Source organism: Tursiops truncatus, chromosome 13, assembly GCF_011762595.2.
Source record: "Tursiops truncatus isolate mTurTru1 chromosome 13, mTurTru1.mat.Y, whole genome shotgun sequence".
Lineage (NCBI taxonomy): Eukaryota > Metazoa > Chordata > Mammalia > Artiodactyla > Delphinidae > Tursiops > Tursiops truncatus.
In genome coordinates, this window is record NC_047046.1 from 25,844,188 (window position 1) to 25,864,481 (window position 20,294).

Sequence of the window (20,294 nt, forward strand, 5' to 3'; positions counted from 1 at the left end):
TGTGAGGCCTCTGTTCTCTGGCTGTTCTCTTGCTAAATGAGAAACTGCTTTCCTTTCTCTGTCCAGTGCTTCCAGGACCTGGGAGGGTGGGAGCTGGGGTGGACATCTTCCTGCCCCAGGCCTAAGGGTGGGTTTCAGAGGGGCCTAGGCCCTCGGTGGCATGTGTGCGTCTGGAGTTGGCAGTTGGGTCAGCATCCTTTCTGGCATTGTTGGCCAAAGCTGGCCGAGGCGGTTTGGGAAGCAGGGGGTGTGTGGGTGGGGTGTGGACCCGGTAGCCTGGGTGAGAGGAGGTCTGGCCCATGACCAGGACCATGCATTGGAACAGCAGGATTGGGCTGGGGCAGGGGGTGCTCATTACTGCAAACTGCTCCCTCCTGCCGCTTGGTCTTGGGGTGGGGTGGGTGGGAGCCGGGAAGGGGGATAATCTTAGTCTCTAGGGTCGGGGACAGTAGACCCTATTCCCTGGAGGACTGTCCCTCCTGAACCAGGGTGGGGGTACCAGGCTGAGTGAAGACCCAGGAGGAGGAGCGCGCTGGGCCTGGGAGCGTGGTCAGCCAGCTCAGCCCCCGAACTCCATGTACTGCAGGCATTCAGGCAGCTACAGGGCTGCAGCAGGCGAGCCCCCAGAAGAACATGGGCTTTGCTGCTCTAAATCTCAGTAAGTTCTGTTCAATTGTTTTAAAATTCTTTTTTTTTTTTGGTATATCAAAGCAATACTCAAACATAGTTTGAACAATCAAATGGCTCTTAAAAAGGCTTAAAACAAAAAATGGTTTCTCGTCTTCCCAGCCCATCCCCACATCATGCAGGCAACCAGAGTCCAGCCTCACAGCAGGTGATCATTTCAGTTCATCTCTACCCTCTTCCCCTTCCCTCCTACCCCTGCAAATAGTTATTGGACATTTCCTGTGATCTAGGGCTTGGCAAGCTTTTTCTGTAAGGTTGCCAGATAGTAAGTGGGCCATTCAGTCTCTGTGGTGACTCACCTCTGCAGTCACAGAGCAAAAGCAGCCAAAAAGGGTGTAAGCAGACGGGTGTGGCCATGTCCCGTTCAATTGCATTTACAAACCCTGGTGCAGTGTGCAACTGGCCAAGCCATAATGGTTATCACCATGTACATTTGTTTATTGCTGGGCCAACAAGTGTATTGGCCCTTCTTATTTTTCTTGAGGTTTAATAATGATCTTATCTTTTTAACTGCTCAGTTTGATCTGAGCTTCTTTCTCCACCCTTTGACTCTGTGAAATGCCTCCCAGTACAGTTTTCCACAGAATCAGACACTGTCTGTTCTGGCGCCTACTGTTCTGCACAGATTGGGCTGGCGTCCTGCCTTTTTGTCCTGTAACAGAAGTCCTGTTTTCTGGCTTCTGTGTGTTCTTTTCTTGGGTGACACGCTTGTTTGGTAGCGTATTTGCTCCAGTACCATCCTGACAAAAGAACACATGGGAAGTGGGTTTCCTGAGACTTAAAATGTTGAAAATGCTTTTAAATGACACGGAATTGGTAGTTTGGCTGGGTATAGAACTGTGGATTGGATGTCATTTTCCTGCTGAAGTTTGAAGGAGTTGCTCCCCTGGCTTCTACCTTCCAGCATGAGAAGAAGCCCAGTCCCCTATGTGTGACCTGATTTCCTCCCTGGAAGCTTTGGTGTCATCTCTCCATTTAGACGGTTTTCTGTTCGTTGGGCAGGTGATGTGTTGGTTCTACTCTGCAGGCTCATTCCCTTCAGTAAACTCTTACTGATTTTTAAAGCATCTTAGCAACTTTTTTTTTAGGTGAGGTATAGTTGATTTACAATTGTTGTGTTAGCGATTATTTTAAATTTTCTTTCTTCTGTTTGTACCTTGATTGTTGCATTTTGTTCTCTTTTCCTGGATGTAATCTCTTTCTGAGGAAACTGTAATTTTTTGACACTTTCTACTGTTCCTTGCATTGTATCTAGTTCCCTTTTAGGTCCACTTTTGGTTTGTTTTTATCCTGTTCCATAATTTTAAAGACTTTTCCTCAAATGTTGGGTGGTCTTGGCAGTTCATATTTAAGAATGAGACCCTAAAAAGCTACTCGGAACCAGTCCAACCGTCACCTAGGGTGTGTGGGTTTCATCGCACTCGTCTTGCAGGTGGGATGGAGGGAATGAGCACCACTTCCCCGTGTGCCGGGTTGGCCGTGGTGCTTTTGACGGAGGCGCCAAGGCGAAGCCTCACGCCTCTTAGTGCGGATCACTGGAGGAGGTGGGAGGTGAGGGGTTACTCCATCACAGCCTGAGTGAGTTGGGCCTGGTTACGGAGTCATTCTGTGGGTGGAGGCCAAGGATGGGGTTGAGTTGTAGGCACCGCTGTTTCCTTTCATAAAGGTTTTGTTTAAAATTTGCCTCTTTCTGAAAACCATCTGAGTAGGGCTGTTCCTGATCCTGTGCGGTGGAGGTGGTTTGAGCCAAGAAAAGGAGTCGGGCAGGAAAAGAGCTGCTCTGGGTGCCCTGGCGTCTAAAGAAAGGGACGGAGGGAGGGAAGAAAGGAAAGTTCGAGGAGAGTGAGCCGGAGGCTGCTCCCATCTTCACGCAGGAGGCAGCCCCGAAGCGGAATGTTTTCATAGACCTTCTGGAAAGACATTTTCTGAGTTCAGCAAATGGAGAGGAAGCTTTTGGACGGCTCCCCCCGAAGCCGGGGGGTGGGGTGGGGGGTGGGGCAGCGTGTCGTTAAAGGTCTCCACACTGCAGGATGTTGCTGCTGCTGATTCTGAGGGGCCTCCTGCCTCGTGGGGCACCTGGGAACGTGGCTGAGGGTAGATTTTTTTCTGGTCACTGTGTGGTTTACGATGTTACCTTGACTTACTGTGGTGATCATTTCACAATGTCCATAAAGATGGAATCATCGTGTTGAGCTCCTGAAACTAATGTTATGTGTCAATTATACCACAGTTGAAAAATGCCAGTTGACAGTCTGGGCTTGACTCCTGGTTAAAGGGCCGGATGACCCTCCCACCACTGCCCTGCCCTCAGGGGCCACCCAGGACTCCCTCACAGCGGGGGAAGGCAGGCTGTGGGGGATCCGGCCGATGTAGCAAAGGACCCCAGGCTGGGAGCAGAGCATGGGGTTGACTCCTCACGGTTCTGAGGACCGGAAGTCTGAGACCCAGGTGTCGGCCGGGTGGTCTCTCTCCAGAGGCCTCTGCATGGCGTGTAGATGCCCTCATCACCCTGTGTCCCCATCTGTTAGTCCCTCTGTGTGTCTGTGGCCAGATTTCCCCTTACAAGGACCCTGGTCAGACTGGGTTAGGGTCCAACCCAAAGACCCATCTCCAGACACAGTCACATTCTGAGATGCTGGGGCAGGCCTTCAACGTAGGAATTCTGGGGGACACGCTTCAGCCCACATGGGGCACACAGACCTGCCATGTGCGGCCTCGGGTGGCTGTGGGGGTCCCCAGTGACCCTCTGTCCGTGTTGGCGCCATTGGCACCCTCTCTCCTGCCTCGGGGCACAGGCCACCTCTGCCCTCAGCAGGTACCTGGTGGGGTCACAAGCTCCTCACTGAGGCATCGCCCCTCGCAGTGTGCCCCCTGGGGAGTCGGGGGTATCCCCAGAACCTGCCCACTTTGTGATGCTACAGGCAGTGATCCCTCGGCCCTGGGGTGCCTCCCAGGATGTGGGCAGAGCTCATGCCAGTGGCCGTCAGCGCACCCCCCGAGAATTCCTCTTCCTGTCCCCACACTGCCTGTCTGCTGACAGGGATGCAGACCTCAGTCTTCAAGAGCAGGGCGGGGGAGGCAGCCGCTGACCGGCCTCCTCCGGCCCTTGGTAGGAGGTGGGGCTGCAGGCGGGGGCAGCAAATGAGACAGCTCATCACCTGACCTGCCGTCACAGTAACTCAACGTCTAACCATTAAACAGGCTGGTGAAGAGCTGTGAGGAGCTGGTCAGACACCAGGCGCTCAGGCAGGGCTGCCCCACGGGTGGGGAACAGTGCATGCAAAGTGTGGAGGCATCAGAGCACGTGGTCTGTTTATGGGACTGAGGTGGCTTCCCTGTGGCTGGCGTGGGAGACGGTGGGGGGCTGGCAGGCGGGCCCACATTGGGGGGACTCTGTGCCATTGAGCCATTATTTGATACATCGTGGTTTACGGGAATCTTTTTTCTATTTTTTTTGGCCGTGCAGCTAGGCTTGCAGGATATTATTTCCTGGAGTAGGGATCGGACCCATGCCCTCGGCAGTAAATGCGCAGAGTCCTAACCACTGGACCATCAGGGAATTCCCCTTTTTTCTCTTATCAGGCAAAAAATACAAGTTTCAAATACAAAAAAAGGGACTGTGCACAACAGGCATGGATTTTATAACTATTCTTTCTCTGATTGGACAGACATTTATTGAGCTCCTGGCACCACGCAGATGTCCTCACCCGACCATGCACTGAGTGTGCAACCACTGCATTCAGCCCTGAAGACAGGGTTGGGGGCCCTGCACCACCCCTTTCCTGGGCTGTGCCCCTCGGTGAGGGCGTGGGTGGGGAGGGAGGCCCGGAGAAGAGGACCTTGAACCTGAGTCCTGGGGGAGGGGCAGAGCAGGGCCAGCAGGCTGGGTGGGAAGATAGGCAGGTGCTTCCACCGGGTCCAGTGGGAGCAAAGGGCAGGGGCACCACAGCCGGGGGTCTGTTTCCATGGCTCCTGTCGCCCCCACCGCCAGGGAAGTGGCTTGGGTTTCACCGGAGGCTTCCTCAGACCCAGGCTTTCCCTGCAGAGTTTCCTCCTAAAGACCAGGGGCGGGGAGGGGTCAAAGCGCCCCTCGGCTCACCCTCTGAGGCTGCAGAACAGCAACCCAGGGGGTGGCCAATGTCACCGCCGTGAGGGCTGGCTGCAGGCCCAGCTTCTCGCGGAGACAGGGCACCTGAGCTGCCACTGCCTGGTGACCTGTCGTCACTGAGCTTCCCCACGTAAACCGGGATCAGGACGCCTAGGCAGTGGGCGCGGTGTGGTCATGGGGACGCTGTGAGGGGATGGAGGGGCCCCCGGGGGTGCAGAGCTGTCCTACGGGACTGGAGCTTGTGTTCCAGGAGCCACGGGAAACTGGAAAGAGAAACAAGTGGGCCAGATTCTAGTGTGTCATTGAGCCCAGTATATTCACGGTATTTCATATGTAATCGATACAAAAATTAGCAATGAGATGGTGCTTCGCAGGGTTCACATCTCGGTCGGGACCAGACTTTCAGGAGCTCGGCGCCACCTTCTGGGGCTGGACGTCCAACGCTGGAGCCAGTGATGGTGCCAGGCTCAGAGCCTCAGCCGTGTGGTGTGAGTCACTGGCCCCCTGGCTCTATGAGGGAGTCTGGTAACAGCCCCACTTTACAGGTGGAGAAACCAAGCCGCAGAGCTGGAGGGGGGGTGTGGGGCACTCACACCAGCACCTTTTTATTTATTTTTTTCTTTTCCATTACGGTTTATCACAGGATATTGAATATAGTTCCCTGTGCTATACAGTAGGACCTTGTTGTTTATCCATCCTATATAAAATAGTTTGCATCTGCTAATCCCAAACTCCCAATCCATCCCTCCCCCACTCCCCTCCCCCTTGGCAACCACAAGTCTGTTCTCTATGTCTGTGACTCTATTTCTGTTTCATAGGTAAGTTCATTTGTGTCATATTTTAGATTCCACATATAAGTGATATCATATGGTATTTGTCTTTTTCTTTCTGACTTATTTCACTTAGTATGATCATCTCTATGTCCATCCATGTTGCTGCAAATGGCATTATTTCATTCTTTTTGATGGCTGAGTAGTATTCTGTTGTATATATACCACATCTTCTTTATCTAGTCATCTGTCAGTTGTTTACGTGTCTTGGCTGTTGTAAGTAATGCTGCAATGAACACTGGGGTGCATGTATCTTTTCGAATTAGAGTTTTGTCTGGATATATGCCCAGGAGTGGGGCTGTTGGATCATATGGCAACTCTTTTTTTTTTTTTTAATTTAGTTTTGGTTGCGTTGGGTCTTTGCTGCTGCACGTGGGCTTTCTCTAGTTGAGGCGACTGGGGGCTACTCTTCATTGTGGTGTGCGGGCTTCTCATTGCCGTGACTTCTCTTGTTGTGGAGCACGGGCTGTAGGCGCGCAGGCTTCAGTAGTTGTGGCTTGCAGGCTCTAGAGCGCAGATTCAGTAGTTGTGGTGCACGGGCTTAGTTGCTCCGCAGCATGTGGGATCTTCCCGGACCAGGGCTCAAACCCATGTCCCATGCATTGGCAGGCGGGTTCTTTTTTTCTTTTCTTTTCTTTTTTTTTTTTTTTTAGTGGTACGCGGGCCTCTCACTGTTGTGGCCTCTCCCGTTGTGGAGCACAGGCTCCGGACGCACAGGCTCAGCGGCCATGGCTCACGGGCCCAGCCACTCCGTGGCATGTGGGATCTTCCTGGACCGGGGCACGAACCTGTGTCCCCTGCATTGGCAGGCGGACTCTCAACCACTGCGCCACCAGGGAAGCCCGGCAGGCGGATTCTTAACCACTGTGCCACCAGGGAAGTCCCGGCAACTCTATCTTTAGTTTCATGAGGAACCTCCGTCCTGTTCTCCAAAATGGCTGCACTAATTTACATTCCCACCAGCAGTGCAGGAGGGGCAGCTTTATGGTAGGCACCCAGCTGTATCTGCTGACTCCTCAGACTTTCCTATTTCTTTTTCTTGCTTCCTTGTAGGTCCTCCAGCACTGTTAGACCTGAGCAGGAGGGTCATTCTTGTCTCTTAAAATCTTAACGGGAAGGCTGCTAATACTGCCTCCCTAAGGAGTGTGTTTACTAAGCAGCTTTCATCAGTTTAGAGTCCCTTTCGATCCCTCTTTAAATTTTCCACAGATGAGGAGCTCTATCCCGCGTGCTGCTCCTACTGAAATGCTCTACTGAAGCTGGTGTTCTCCCTCTTTTATCCATGTGGTGAATGACGTCAATTTTCTGATCTTGAACAATCTCTGGAATAAAGTCTTCTTGGTTTCATGTACCTTTTTTTTTCAATGTACCCCTTTGGATTTGGTCAGCTAATAATTTATTTAGGACTTTTGCATCCAGCTTCATAGTCTAAGTTGGCCAAATGAAAGCCGACTTTAAAAGGACAAGTTTACCTGCAATTTCACCAATGAAATAGCTTGTCTTTCTCTTGTTTCCTTTAAAGATCTTATCCGTGTACATTACAATCTTAGTTATTTCAGCATACATAGTAAATCATATTCTTTTTTCACTAGACATCATATCTCTATGTATGCCACATAAAATACATCATTTCAGTAACTACAGTGGTGTCCTCTTTGTGATGACTGTAACTACCCACCTGAGTGAACCCACTTAACACGTTGTGGTTTAAGAATTTTATTTTTTTCTTCCTAGATTAAGTTCCCAGGAGTGGGATCATTGGGTCCAAAGATAAGAACCTGTTTACGGATCCTGATCTCTTTCCCACAGGAGGCTTCTCAGTCCGCAGTGCCGTCGGCAGCGAGCGGGAACAAGCCAGCCTCGCCTTCTGCTTCAGGTGCGAGCACCCACCGGCCTGCGCGGTCCGATGGCTGCCCGTGAGCAGCGGTTCCGAACCGCCCCGCGCTCCATCCATTGTGACGCGGGTCCGGCGGCGGCGGCGGGCAGAGCCGGGGCATGGCCGAGGCGCAGGAGCTACTGCTGCAGCTGCTGAAGGACAACCGTGACGGGCGCCTGCGGAAGCAGGAGCTGGAGGAGCTGGTGCGCGGGCTGGAGGCCGAGAGCGAGAGCCTCACAGCGCGCCTGGACGACCTGAGCGAGCGCGAGCGCAGGTGCGGGCTGCTCCTCACCTCCACCCGGGCCTTGGGACCGAGCCGACGTGCGGGGGCACCGCGAGGTGGCTGGCATCCCGGCGTCACCCCGGGCCGCGGAGCCTCAGTTTCCCTTCCGCAGCCTGCAGCGGCAGCGGAGCCAGGCGGCGCGGGCCCTGCGCGGGGAGGCGAGAGAGGCGGCGCGGGAGCGCGCAGGCCGGGCGCGCCGGCGGCTGGAGGCTGCGGAGCAGCACAAGCGGGACCTGGTGGGGCGGGGCCCTAAATGGGGCGGAGCCTTCGGGGCGGGACCTTGGACGGGGCGGGTCTCTGGATGGGCGGGACCAGTGAAGGGGGAGGGGCCTTGAATGCGACGGAGCCTGGGGAGGGGGGGGGCCTTGGACGGGGTAGGACCTTGTGTGGGGCGGGGCCTGAAGCAGGGTGGGACCCTGGACGGGGCGGGGCTCTTGGTGGGCGGGGCCAGTGAAGAGAGGGATCTTTAATGGGGCGGGGACTGCGGTGGGGGCGGGGACCTCGGAGAGGCCCGGACCGCCCCCTCGATCCCGTCCAGGAGCAACAAAACCATCAGCTGCAGGAGCAGTGGGAGGAGCTGTCAAGCCAGGTACCTTCAGGAGACGGCTTCCGTCTCACGCTTCCCCTAGGAAGCCCCACCCTAGTCCCCGTCCCCATTTCCGCCGCGTCCCCGCCTCCCAGGATAATCCCCACCCCTAGAAGCCCCGCAAGCCCCGCCCTCACAAGCCCCACCCCCCAGCTCTTTTACTATGGAGAACAACTGAGTCCGCAGCGCGCAGAGCGGCAACTCGGGACCCAACTGGTGGCTTTGCAGGTGCTTGGGTGGGGCCCCGAGGGCAGGAGCGCTGGTGTGGGCGGGCCTTTGATGACCTGAGGGCGGGGCCTTGGGGCTGAGGGCGGGCGGGTGTGGGCATTAACCTCTTGGCCGGGCGTTGGGGCGGGGTCTGGCGCGGCGAGCTCGGGGAGTGCCGGACTCCTGACCTTCCCTGGATCCTCCGGAAGAAACAACTGGAGCTGGTGGAGGCCAAGCACGCCAGGCAGGCGGAGGCCCTGCGGCAGGTGCGGGCGGAGCCGGGTACTCAGTGGGAGGGTCGGCTTGGGGTGTGGGTGGGGCCTGGGCAGGCGCCGGACGGTGGAGAGGGCTGACTTCCCCGAGTCTAATCAGGGCTCCCCTCATGCCAGAGCGCACAGCGGATGGAAGAGGCCTGGGCCAGCTTCCAGGAGCAGAGCGGAGTCTTGCAGGTGCCGCCACCCTCCACTCGGAGAGCCGCTCACCTCCGACCCCACTGCGGCCTCCTCCCCCGGAGCTGCCAGGGCCTGCCTCACCAAGGTCTTCCCAGGTGTGAGGCCTCACTCCCAACCCCTCCAGGAGCTGCAGGGGAAGGTGATGGAGGCGGCGACTGCGCTGGACGCCTCGCAGGGCGACCCGGAGCCGTAAGGGGTTAGGACTGTCGGGTGTGGGGAGGTGACTGTGGGCCCGGACAGAGGGCACATCGCCATGCCTGTCTCCACAGGTGCGAGTCGCAGCCTGGCCGGGGACAGGGATGCGCGGGCTCGCTCATGGAGGAAGTGGCCAAAGCGGACTGTGTGAGTGCGGGCCTGGGCGGGGACGGGCTGGTGCCGGGACCTGCCCCCGGGGCCACCCACACACACGTGACCACCCCATCAGGGATTTTCCCCCCCTCCCCCAGGGACCCTCCCCTTGATACCAACCTCGCTGGGCGGCCACGCCTGCCACGGGACGGCCCACCCAAGGACCACGCCCGCATAGGGGACCCGCCCCGTAGTGCTACGCCCCCCACGGAGCGACGCGCACCCACGGGCTCCGCTCCCCCAGGGGTTTCCCCCCACCGCTCCCCGGCGCGGAGCTGTACGTCGCTCCCTCTTCCCCGCAGAAGCGGCTGTTCGGCGGCGCGGGCGCGGCGGGCATCAGGTGAGCCGGCGGCGGGCGCGGCGCCGGAGTCTGGGGTCCGGGGTGCGTCCGGCGCCCCGCCACCACCCGTCTGCCGGTGCGTCGTGGTCCGCAGGCTGTGGGCGCTGGGCGCGCTGCAGACGCTGCTGCTGCTCCTGCTGGGTGTCGTGGCGCTGCCGCTGCTCTACCTGGCGCTGGTGAACCCCTCGGCCCTCCGCCGCGGGCTCATGCGCCCCGGCTCGGACGCCGCCATCCGTCGCCTGCGCTACACGCTGGCCCCGCTGCTGGAGCTGCGCGCGCGCGGACTGCTGCCCGCCTAGTGCATCACGCCGGCTGCGGCCGCCAGCACCCGTGTCTCCCGCGTGGTTTCTGGGCGTCAGGCGGAGGGGTGGGGTGGCGGGGGTGACTGGCGAGGAGAGGGGAGAGGGGAAGGGGGACTGGCGAGGGGTGGCGGCGAGAGACGGCGAGACGCGGGGGTGGCGGCGAGAGAATGGGAGACACCGGGGCGGGGGCGTCATGTGTCCTCGGGCCCAGCGGACGCCGGGCTCCTCCGGGTGGACCTTGGTCCCGAGAGGCTGCCGGGCCCTCGGTTCCTCCAGCCCCGCCGCCCACTCGGGAGGGGTAGGAATTGTTACTAAACCCGCTCTCCCCTCCGGGGAGCAGAGCCCGGGGCACCGGCTGGCGGGTCCCCGCGGAGGTCCTTGTCCCGCGTCCGCGTGGTGGTTACGCAGTCCCCGCGGCGCCCCTCCTCCCCTTGGTCCGCGGCGCTCTCCCGCGTCCGGGCTGTGCGGACCGTGCGCGCTCACCACTGCGGTCTTCGCGGGCATCGTCTTTTCATTTCTGTAAATGTTTTGCTTAATGGAGATGGACCTCGTGTTTCACTTAGTCTCTGATGCAGATGCTGCTCGATTTTTATTATTTACTTTTTTTTTTGGTAGTGAAGTTGTATCTCCTGTGCACACATACGTGCGTTTTTGTTTTGTTTTGTTTTGTTTTGTCGGTACGCGGGCCTCTCACTGTTGTGGCCTCTCCGTTGCGGAGCACAGGCTCCGGACGCGCAGGCTCAGCGGCCATGGCTCACGGGCCCAGCCGCTCCGCGGCATGTGGGATCTTGCCGGACCGGGGCACGAACCCGTGTCCCCTGCATCGGCAGGCGGACTCTCAACCACTGCGCCACCAGGGAAGCCCTGAGCACGTTTTTTATATTTAAGGGCCAGGTGCATTTCTTTTCCTGCAAACAATTCTTATTATTTTTTCATGTTAAAACTATAGGATTGTAGGGTTTCATTCTCCCTCAGTTTTTTCAACGCTCTTTTTTAGGATGCATTTTACCTTCGAGATCCGTTGTGAATATTTCCCCAGTTTGTCTTTCGCTTTGTTTGGGGTGCTCTTTTGCTATGTGTTGTTTTCGTAACAATTTGCTTTCCTGTACTGATCCTGGATTTTCTGGGTTATGAAGGAAACTGTTCCCATCTTCTTCCAACACTTGCATGCTTCCTTAGTTTATATTCAGCCTGTTGTCTGCCTCTGGAGGTAGGGACTTAGTATGGTTTAGGATGTGAGGACCTTTTGCATTTGTTTTTTTTTTTTGCATTTGCATTTGGGATTACACTGAAGTTAGGATAAGTTTGCAGAGAAATGTCTTCCAAACCTCGGACGACATCTCTCTCCATTTTTAATTTTTCTCAGCATTTTGTTTTTTTTAGTGTAAATGTCTTTCATGTCTTTCCATTTATTCTGAGGGATTTTATGTTTGGGGTGCTATTATACATGGTATAGGATTTTTTAGTTTTAATTTCCAACTGTTTATTGCTGGCATATAGAAATACAATGACTTTTGTGTATGGACCTTGTAAACTGTGGTATTGCTGAACTACTCCCTTGTTAGTGCTTTGAAACTCTTCCGTAGCTTCCTCAGGATTTTATAAACAATCTTATTGTCTGTGAGGCAGGACTGTTTCTCTTTTTCCTTCCAAACTGTCTACCTCTGGCCACACACTCGGTACAAAGCTGATTAGAAGTGGTGAGGAGTGCCCTGATCTTGCTCTGGATCTTATATTTCATCATGACTATGTTAACCATGTTTTTCTTAGAGATCTTTATCAGATTGAGGAACTGTTCTCCTATTTCTAGTTTGCTGATTTTTTTTTTTTTTTTTGGCCATGGAGCACAGCTTGAGGAATCTTAGTTCCCCGACCAGGGATCGAACCCATGGCACAACAGTGAAAGCACCGAGTCCTAACCACTGGACGGTCAGGGAATTCCCAAGTTTGCTGATTTTTTATTACGAATGGGTGTTGAATATTGTGCAGTGCTTTTTCTGCACCTATTGATCATATGGTTTTCCTTCTTTAGTCTGTTAATGTGAATGACCCTGATTGCGTCTTAAGCCAACCTTGCCTTCCTGGGGTAAGGCCCACTTGGTCATGATGGTCCTTTTTTAAACATTGTGTTCAATTTGCTAATATTTAGTTAAACTAAAAAAATTTACTTAAAGATTTTTGTGCCTGTGTTCATGAGAGGGATGTTGCCCTGTCTTCTGATTTTCTTGGAAGGTCCTTGTCTTTTTTTTTTTTTTTAATTAGTTAATCTATTTGGCTGCATTGGGTCTTAGTTGCGGTACACAGGATCTTTCATTATGGAGTGTGGGCTCCTCACTGCAGCATTTGGGCTCTAGAGCGCGCGGGCTTAGTTGCCCTGCGGCATGTGGGATCTTAGTTCCCCCACCAGGGATTGAACCCCCGTCCCCTGCGTTGGAAGGCAGATTCTCAACCACTGGACCACCAGGGAAGTCCCAGAAGGTCCTTTTTTTTTTTTTTTTTTTTGCTGTACGCGGGCCTCTCACTGCTGTGGCCTCTCCCGTTGCGGAGCACAGGCTCCGGACGCGCAGGCTCAGCGGCCACGGCTCACGGGCCCAGCCGCTCCGCGGCATGTGGGATCTCCCCGGAACGGGGCACGAACCCATGTCCCCTGCATCAGCAGGCGGACTCCCAACCACTGCGCCACCAGGGAAGCCCCAGAAGGTCCTTTTTAATATCAGGGCTGTGCTGCCCTCATAAAAAAATGAATAGGGAAGTGTTTGTTCCTCTCTTTTCTGAAGGATAGTGTGTAACACTGGCATTATTGCTTCCTTACATATTGAGACCCATCTTGGCTTTATGATGAAAAAAATTACACCTCAATAATTTTAACACAGAAAAACGTATGAGTCATCAGTGTATGTAGCTCAGTGAATTTCCATAGAATAAGAAACAATGTTACCAGCATCTGATTCTCCCCCTGCCTTCCTAGTGGCTCCCTCTTTCAAAACTAACTTGTGTCCTGACTTCTAACACCATCAAATAATGGTGCCTGTTCTGGAACCTCAGATGGAGTCATTCAGCAAGTACCTTTTGCTCAGCAGCATCCACACTGCCTGCTGCAGTTGTTCATTTATTTCCAGTATTGCCCTGTATTCTTCTGCATGAATAACCACAATGATTTCTCTCTTGTCCAAGAACATTTTGGTCATTTACAGGTTTTGTTTGTTAGGAGTAGCGACCTCAGGACACTATTTCCTGCCCAGATTTCATAAGTCTGTTGGGTATGTGTGTAGGCGGGGAACTGCTGGCTTGAGCTGCTCAGCCTTGCTGGATGCTTCACACCCAGCAGCAGCAACTGAGAGTTCCAGGTGCTCCACATGCCCCAATGCTTGACATGATGTATCATTTTATGTTTCAGACAGGCAGGGGGGTGAGCGGGTATCACATTGTGGTTTTAATTTGCAATGACGACTAATGAAGTTGAACACCTCTTACTATGTTTATTGGCTGTTTGGACAATGTCTTTTGTGAAATGCCTGTTCAGGTTTTTTGCCCATTTTTCTATTCAATTGTGTCTTACTGATTTTTTAGTAGTTCTTTATATATTCTGGCTGTAAGTTCTTTGAACAGATATAGGTAATTGCAAATATCTTCCCAGGTTTGTAGCATGTATTTTCATAGAGTCCAATTTAATTTTTTCCCCTTTAAAATTAGTGTTTTGGTTCTGCTTAAGAAATCTGTGTGTTCTGAGGTCATCAAGACACGCTTCTGTATTTTCTTCTAAAAGCCTTTAAAGTTTACCTTTAACGTACATCTTTCCAGTCCACCTGGAATTAATTTCTATGTCTGATGTGAGGTAGGCAGTCGAGGTTGAGTTATTTTCTATACTGCTATCCAGTTAATGCACCATTATTGCAAAGACCATCTTTCCCTGACTGCTCTGCAGTGTCTGCATGTATGTGGGTATACGTCCCTGGACTTCATCTCTTCCACTGTTCACTTGTCTTTCCTTGAACCAGGAAGCCACAGTGTCTTAACTTCCATGGCTTAAGTATAATTAAAGTTAAAGATTTTTGTGCCTGTGTTCATGAGAGGGATGCCGCTCCGCGGCATGTGGGATCTTCCCAGACCGGGGCACAAACCCGTGTCCCCTGCATCGGCAGGAGGACTCTCAACCACTGTGCCACCAGGGAAGCCCAAGGATAATTCTTGATATCTAGCTTGTGGGTCTTCAAGATCCAAATAGCTATATTTTGACCTTTGCATTCCCATATAGATTTTAGACTTGCCAATTTCCACTACAGAACTTTCTGGGATTTCGATTGGCATTTGCAGTGAAACTACAGATCAATTTGGGGAGAAACAAACATCTGTATAATATTGAGTTTTCCAACCCATGGATATTTGTTTAGATCTTCTTTCTTTCAACATTTGTAGTTTTCAGTGTTTCTTATGAATAGGTCATTAGATTTTTTTCTTGGTATTTGTTTAGGGTGCAATTGTAAATGGTAGTGTTTTCATTTTTGTTGTTGTAAGATATATGTACACACATACACACACACACACACACACATAATTGACTTTTGTATATTAACCTGTATCCTGAACCTTGACTATATTCAGATTATTTTGGATTTTTATGTACACAAAGGCCATCTCTGAGTTTTATTTCTCCTTTCCAGATTCTTACACTGTTTCCTTTTGTGGCCTGACTAGACTGGCGAGGGCCCCCAGTGCCAAGAGCTGAACAGAGGTGGTGAAACACAGTATTGTCTAAGGGGACAGCTGTCAGTATATCACCTTTAAGCATTTCAGAGTTTTTCGTAGACACTCACATCAAGGGAGTGATGTGTGGACCGTCCTGAGTGTGGACCAAGCTTCCCCAGAAACAACTCGAAGGTATCAGGCTCTTGGGTTGGTCTTTTGTCTCCTGTGTCATCGAAAGAGGAACTTGACTGTTTTAAGATTTTAAATTTCATTTTGTTTTCTGTCTCTAAAGAAATCTATTTGCTTGTCAGCTTGTGGATTTAGATTTTTCTACCCAGTACTGCAAATAGCATTTCTAACTTTTCAAGATGTATAATTTGCCATATTGCCGGAGTCTTGGACGTGCCATTCAATTGACTTTCATTTTAAAGCCCGTTTGACAGGCTTTCTTTCCAAGTATTGTGGTTTCAAATCAGTTCTACTGTGTTCGCGTGTGTTTCTACATTTTATAGTGTGTTTGTCCTGCACTTCCTATGCTCCCCCCTCTTCCTGGTCTTCTGTTTGATCTTTCTGGAAGTCACACCCGATATTCTGGTTTCCTTTCTACTTGAACGGGCTCACCTCTACCCACCTCCCCAAACCCGACCTTAAAGCATTTAACTCGGATCATCGCCTTGGCTCTTACGTGTATTTTGTCTGGTGTTTCAGCTCCACTCTTTCAATATCTAAGTATTTAGCGTTCTTCCAGATATCTTATTGATTCCTAACAATTCCGTGGGATCAGCCTGACGTGGTGAACAGGTACGGATGGGGTGCTGCTGCTGACGGACTGCATTTCATTAATTAATTTTTGCTGTGTTGGGTCTTCGTTTCCGTGCGAGGGCTTTCTCTAGTTGTGGCAAGTGGAGGCTACTCTTCATCGCGGTGCGCGGGCCTCTCACTATTGCAGCCTCTCTTGTTGTGTAGCACAGGCTCCAGACGCGCAGGCTCAGTAGTTGTGGCTCACGGGCCTAGTTGCTCCGCGGCATGTGGGATCCTCCCAGACCAGGGCTCGAACCCGTGTCCCCTGCATTAGCAGGCAGATTCTCAACCACTGCGCCACCAGGGAAGCCCCGGACTGCATTTCATAATCGCCATCAGGGCTACATGTGTGACGGCATCCTGTGTTCTATCACTTGTGCAGAGAAGGATGTTGAAATCTCCAACTCTATTAGTTTATTTCTCCCCTGAATTCTGTCAAATTTTGCTTCGGAAACACACGTACACACAATGATGGTGAATCTATTTCCTCTACTTCTGCGTCAGGTCCATGACTATAAAGTGCACTGCTTGTCATCAGCATATAATTGGGTCTCATGTTTATCCATGTTTATAATTCCTGCCTCCTGACTGGAGTGCTTAGTTGTCCATACCTAACAGAATTAATGATGCAGTGGGACTGTCGTCTGCTATTGCAAAACTTTTTGTCCCATCTTTTCTTTTTCCTTTCCTGCCTTCTTTTGGATTAATTTAATATTTTAAAAAGTTTTTTTAACTTACATATTGGCTGCTTCTTTATATTTATTTATATTGTGCTTCCTGCAGCTGGTGTTTTTCACCAACTCTGGAATCCTGTTGTGGGTGACTGGAGCGTCTCATTCAACTCTCCTTTTCTTTATGCCTCATTTTTGGTAATTTCATTGTTCTGCCTTTCATTGATTGGTTGTCTCTTCACCTGTATCTTACCTTTTTTTTTTAAATTACTTTTTAAAATTAATTATTTTTGGCTGTGTTGGGTCTTCGATGCTGTGTGCGAGCTTTCTCTAGTTGTGGCGAGCAGGGGCTACTCTGTTGCAGTGCGCAGGCTTGGCATTGCAGTGGCTTCTCTTGTTGTGAAGCACGGGCTCTAGGCGCACGGGCTTCTGTACTTGTGGCACGTGGGCTCAGCTGCTGTGGCTTGCGGGCTCTAGAGCACAGGCTCAGCAGTTGTGGCACACGGGCTTAGTTGCTCCGTGGCATGTGGGATCTTCCCAGACCAGGGCTTGAACCCATGTCCCCTGCATTGGCAGGCAGATTCTTAACCGCTGAGACACCAGGGAAGTCCTTACCTGCTTTTTAACCAATCTTTTGTGTGACTTATTTCTAGATATTTTGTCATCGTTTTTTTAGTTTTGGGTCTTTGGAGGGTCACGTGGGTGGGGATGGACACTGCGGGGAGGTTGGTGCATGAGGACGGTGGTGTCCTGGAGTAGAGGACCTGAAGGTGGTCGAGAGGGACACCGGGAAGGACCGGAGCAGAGGCAGGATGCAGAGCAACGCCTACGGAGGAGAGATGAGAATGGGGCGGCTGGGTGGCCTCTGCGGGAGCCCTGAGAGCCATCAGGGAAAATACAGTGCTATTTTCGGTACATCTGTGCTGTGGTGAGTCGTCTTTGTGAAGCTCACAGCCGGGGCACCGGGGATGGCCCCTCTTGGCTGCGAGGCTCCTGGGCGGGCGCCCCCCCACCCCTAGCTGAATGTGCACTTAGTACTGGATTGGTTCCAACGCAGTTTTTTTGTTTTTATTTTGTTCACGTTGGTTGAATCTTAGGTTGAATATAATTTTTCCATTTTTTATACACAAGAAAATACTTCATGTACCTCTGAGAACAAGACAGGTAGGGAATGTGTCCAGTGTAAGCACAGCTCACACCTGCGCAAAGACTGGCTCTGATTGTCATTCCAGCCACACGGGCCATGCAGGCGACACCTCGGGAGGCAGCGGGTTGCCGGGCTCTGCAGGGGCATCTCGGCCCATCTGTCCGCCGGATGAGGTGGCAGGCCGTGCGCAGCAGCAAGCAGTGATTGCGGCACTCTGCCCCTCAGTAGGGGATGTCGTTCTGATAGTACTGGATCATGTCATAGGTCCGGCTCCTGGGAGCAGAGAGCAGAGGGGATTGTGAGGGGCCTGTGCTGGTCTGGGGACCTGACCCCCTGAGCCACCCTGCTACACCCCTGGAGGTCGAGTGCCCGATCGCAGACTTTTTGTCTGCCCACCAGCCCCTCTCTCCCTGGGACGCTTGCTCCCTCACCCATGGCCACAGCCTCCCTGTTATGCCCCGTCTCCTCCTTGCTCATGGGCCCCAAAGTGGGCTCAAGAGGATGCCCTTCCTCAGCCAGACGCCTACCCTCAGTCCTGGGGCCCGGGATGTGGCCCGGGGGTGCGTCTGTAGGAGTTGACTCCCAGCCTTGGGGCCTCGCATGTGGCTGGAAGGGGTCTGTGCACTCCCCCTCCGCCCTGCCTCACATCACCATCAGGAGAGCCTGCCTCATGCTGCCCTCCAAACCCCTCCTGCTGCCCTGAGCCACCCCACTTCTCTGCTCCCCAGTCAGCAAAACCAAGTGGCGCTCCTGTGCCACTGGACCTCGGCGGGTCCACCGGAGCCAGTTCTCTGTCCCGAGGGTGTGGACCTGGGGCCTCTGCACCTCCTGGGGCCTGGACTCCCCTTGCTCACCCTGTTGTTGAGCCTATAAACCTCAAGGCCACCTTCGACTGTCACAGCCCCTGGGAGCCTGTTCCCAGGCCTGTCACTGAGGCCTGGCCCCACCACTTCTAGTGGCCCCAGTTCCCCCACCAGGCCCCTCCTGTCACGGCCCCCACAGCAGCTGAAGGGGTTGAAGCCTCTCAGAACTCACTTCCTGCCCCGCTGGGCTGGGCGTCTCGGGGCAGTGCATCCTGTCACCTGGCCCAGGTGGGGGCCTGCACAGGTGCCCACTGAACACTGGATAGGTGACACGGGTGCATGAGTGGGGCAGGACAGGGTGACTTGCCTGTTGCTGAGGAAGCAGCTCTGAATGACCTTTAGAATGAAATTTGCGGCCTCTCGCTCTGTCATGTTGGGGCTGAACCTGTGCCTGGTGGGGGGAAGGGCCGTGTCAGGGCTGCTGCCCCCAGGGCTCCAGGCTGCCCTCCCTGCAGGGACGTGGTCTGGCCGGTGGGCTGCACTTAGTGGCCTGGCCTCCTGTGGGGACACGGTTCCCAGCTGGCCTGGAGGGCTTGGGCCCCTTCCCAGAACCTCCTGGGCCCAGCGGCCTGCAGCCAGGGTAGGACTGGCAGGGGGCTGAGCCACTGCAGCCCCAGGGCTTGGCGCAGACACACCCTTGAGGCACGAAGGGCTGCAGGGTACATCCTCCGCCTAAGTCAAGGCACCTCACACACGGAAGGTCTGGGGACAGCTCCTCACCCAGGACCCCGTCTGTCTGGGCGTCCAAGGGGGAGCACTTGGCCTCGATAACAGTCCCCATTACCAGCAGTCGAAGGGCTCCCATCTCAGGGGACAGCCGCCCCCAAGTGGCCTGCCTGCCGGACCTACTTCAAGAGCTTGATTGTCTGGCCGCGGAAGCAGGGAAGGCCCGTGTCCAGCATGAGAGTGACCAGAGAGACGACGGCGTCCATGTAGGGCCTGGGGAGAGGCAGGGAAGGAGGTGGACAGAGGCCAGCCTGGGTGGGGGCCCTGCCTGTGGTCAACATGCAGCCCCTGCCCAGGGCCTGCCCTCGGCCCCTGCCATGGTTCTGTGCCTGGCTAAGGAAGGGATCCTCCCTTCTTGAAGGGAACTGCGTACGCGCCATGCAGGCTTCAGCAGACTCGGGTTGGAGTCCAGGTGTCCCCACACTGCTCTGTGGCGTCAGCCACATGACACTTGGAAGCCAGGACCTGAGTCCCCGGCACGCAGCCTGGGGGTGCAGGGGCTCAGGCTAGGGAGGAAGGGCAGGTGGGGTGCTCAGAGGGGCCCCAAGGCGTCGGCAGGCGAGGCCAAGCCTGGGAGATGCAGAATGTGGCGGGTCACTGATGCCTGGAGCAAGATGCTGCTGGCACAGGTGGCAGAGACGTGACAGGAAGGCAAGGCCTCAGGGGGCCTCCCGTGCATCCCCCTGCCCCAACCCCAGTTCTGTGTCCACCAAAGGCCTGAGATGACCCGAGGAGAACTTTGAGGAGTGGGCGGGGCTTGCTGGATGAACGGGCCCAGTATGGAAGCCCCTCCCTGCCCCCCACCCCACCCGCGGGGCTCACCGCACGGCCAGGTAGCCGCGGACACACATCTCCATGAACCACTTGAAGGGGGTGGCCTCCATCTTGCCCCCCATGATCATCACCATCTCGTCCGTCAGCTTGATGTCTGGTTCCCAGCCGAGGTTGCCACCCGGGGAGCTTTCAAACATGAAGCCAAAGTCTGCAATATCCCCAAGAGCCATCGTGCTGGGATCAGCTGCAGGGCAAAGCTGGGTGTATGCCCTGTAGCCGCTGTTTCCTGGGGACACTGGGGAGCAGCGGCTGGAAAGGAAGCCCAGCTCCCCAACCCCCAGAGCCCCTGCCCCGGTGCCCCCGCGGCAGGATGCCCACCCACCGATGTGGATGATGTGGCCCTTCTTGTCCAGCATGATGTTGCCGTTGTGCCGGTCCTTGATCTGCAGCAGGAACAGCAGGAGGCTGTAGGCAGCCATGCTGCGGATGAAGTTATAGCGTGCCTGTGCAGAGACAGCATGCTCAGGGTGCCCTGGAGCTGTGCCCTCTTGGGCCTGTGGGCACCCTGGAACCCCTGGGCCTGCACCTAGATCAGCAAGCCAGACCT

The 20,294-nt window shown here is 54.1% G+C and overlaps 2 protein-coding genes across 14 annotated transcripts in view; one reads left to right on the forward strand and one right to left on the reverse strand.

Moving 5' to 3' along the window:
* The first annotated feature begins 7,620 nt into the window (after positions 1-7,620).
* On the forward strand, positions 7,621-10,044 carry TMEM191C (transmembrane protein 191C). Of its 3 annotated transcripts, XM_073790394.1 has the most exons (10): positions 7,621-7,775; positions 7,897-8,020; positions 8,323-8,373; positions 8,524-8,598; positions 8,787-8,843; positions 8,967-9,026; positions 9,154-9,218; positions 9,299-9,371; positions 9,680-9,717; positions 9,812-10,044. In XM_073790394.1, exons 1-10 carry the CDS (start codon positions 7,621-7,623, stop codon positions 10,014-10,016), a joined length of 903 nt encoding a protein of 300 aa, XP_073646495.1. In that variant the 3' UTR covers positions 10,017-10,044. The 3 variants fall into 3 exon arrangements, with proteins under 3 accessions (XP_073646495.1, XP_073646493.1, XP_073646494.1); XM_073790392.1 differs by lacking the exons at positions 7,621-7,775; positions 7,897-8,020 and having other exon boundaries at positions 8,231-8,598; positions 9,299-10,044; XM_073790393.1 differs by lacking the exons at positions 7,621-7,775; positions 7,897-8,020; positions 8,787-8,843; positions 8,967-9,026 and having other exon boundaries at positions 8,231-8,598; positions 9,299-10,044.
* A 7,175-nt stretch (positions 10,045-17,219) lies between these two features.
* The window catches only part of PI4KA (phosphatidylinositol 4-kinase alpha), a 95,008-nt gene continuing 91,933 nt past the window's right edge, over positions 17,220-20,294 (reverse strand). For 7 of the 11 annotated variants that reach the window (XM_073790397.1, XM_033837372.2, XM_033837374.2 and 4 more), the window contains 5 exons: positions 20,070-20,190; positions 19,736-19,931; positions 19,037-19,126; positions 18,495-18,578; positions 17,220-17,597 (listed from right to left, as the gene is read on the reverse strand). In XM_073790397.1, the coding sequence (XP_073646498.1) occupies positions 17,546-17,597; positions 18,495-18,578; positions 19,037-19,126; positions 19,736-19,931; positions 20,070-20,190 (543 nt within the window). In that variant the 3' untranslated portion in view covers positions 17,220-17,545. Of the gene's footprint in view, positions 17,598-18,494; positions 18,579-19,036; positions 19,127-19,735; positions 19,932-20,069; positions 20,191-20,294 lie in introns of those variants that run through there. The other 4 variants (XM_033837375.2, XM_033837370.2, XM_033837376.2 and 1 more) reach the window with 2 other exon arrangements.

Bases quoted from the DNA above. Each gene is read 5' to 3' on its own strand.
- TMEM191C (XM_073790392.1), top strand. From the start codon at position 8,254: ATGGGGCGGGGACTGCGGTGGGGGCGGGGACCTCGGAGAGGCCCGGAC. The intron at 8,599-8,786 runs GTGCTTGGGTGG...ATCCTCCGGAAG, and splicing joins CCCAACTGGTGGCTTTGCAG to AAACAACTGGAGCTGGTGGA. The intron at 9,027-9,153 runs GTGCCGCCACCC...CAACCCCTCCAG, and splicing joins AGCAGAGCGGAGTCTTGCAG to GAGCTGCAGGGGAAGGTGAT.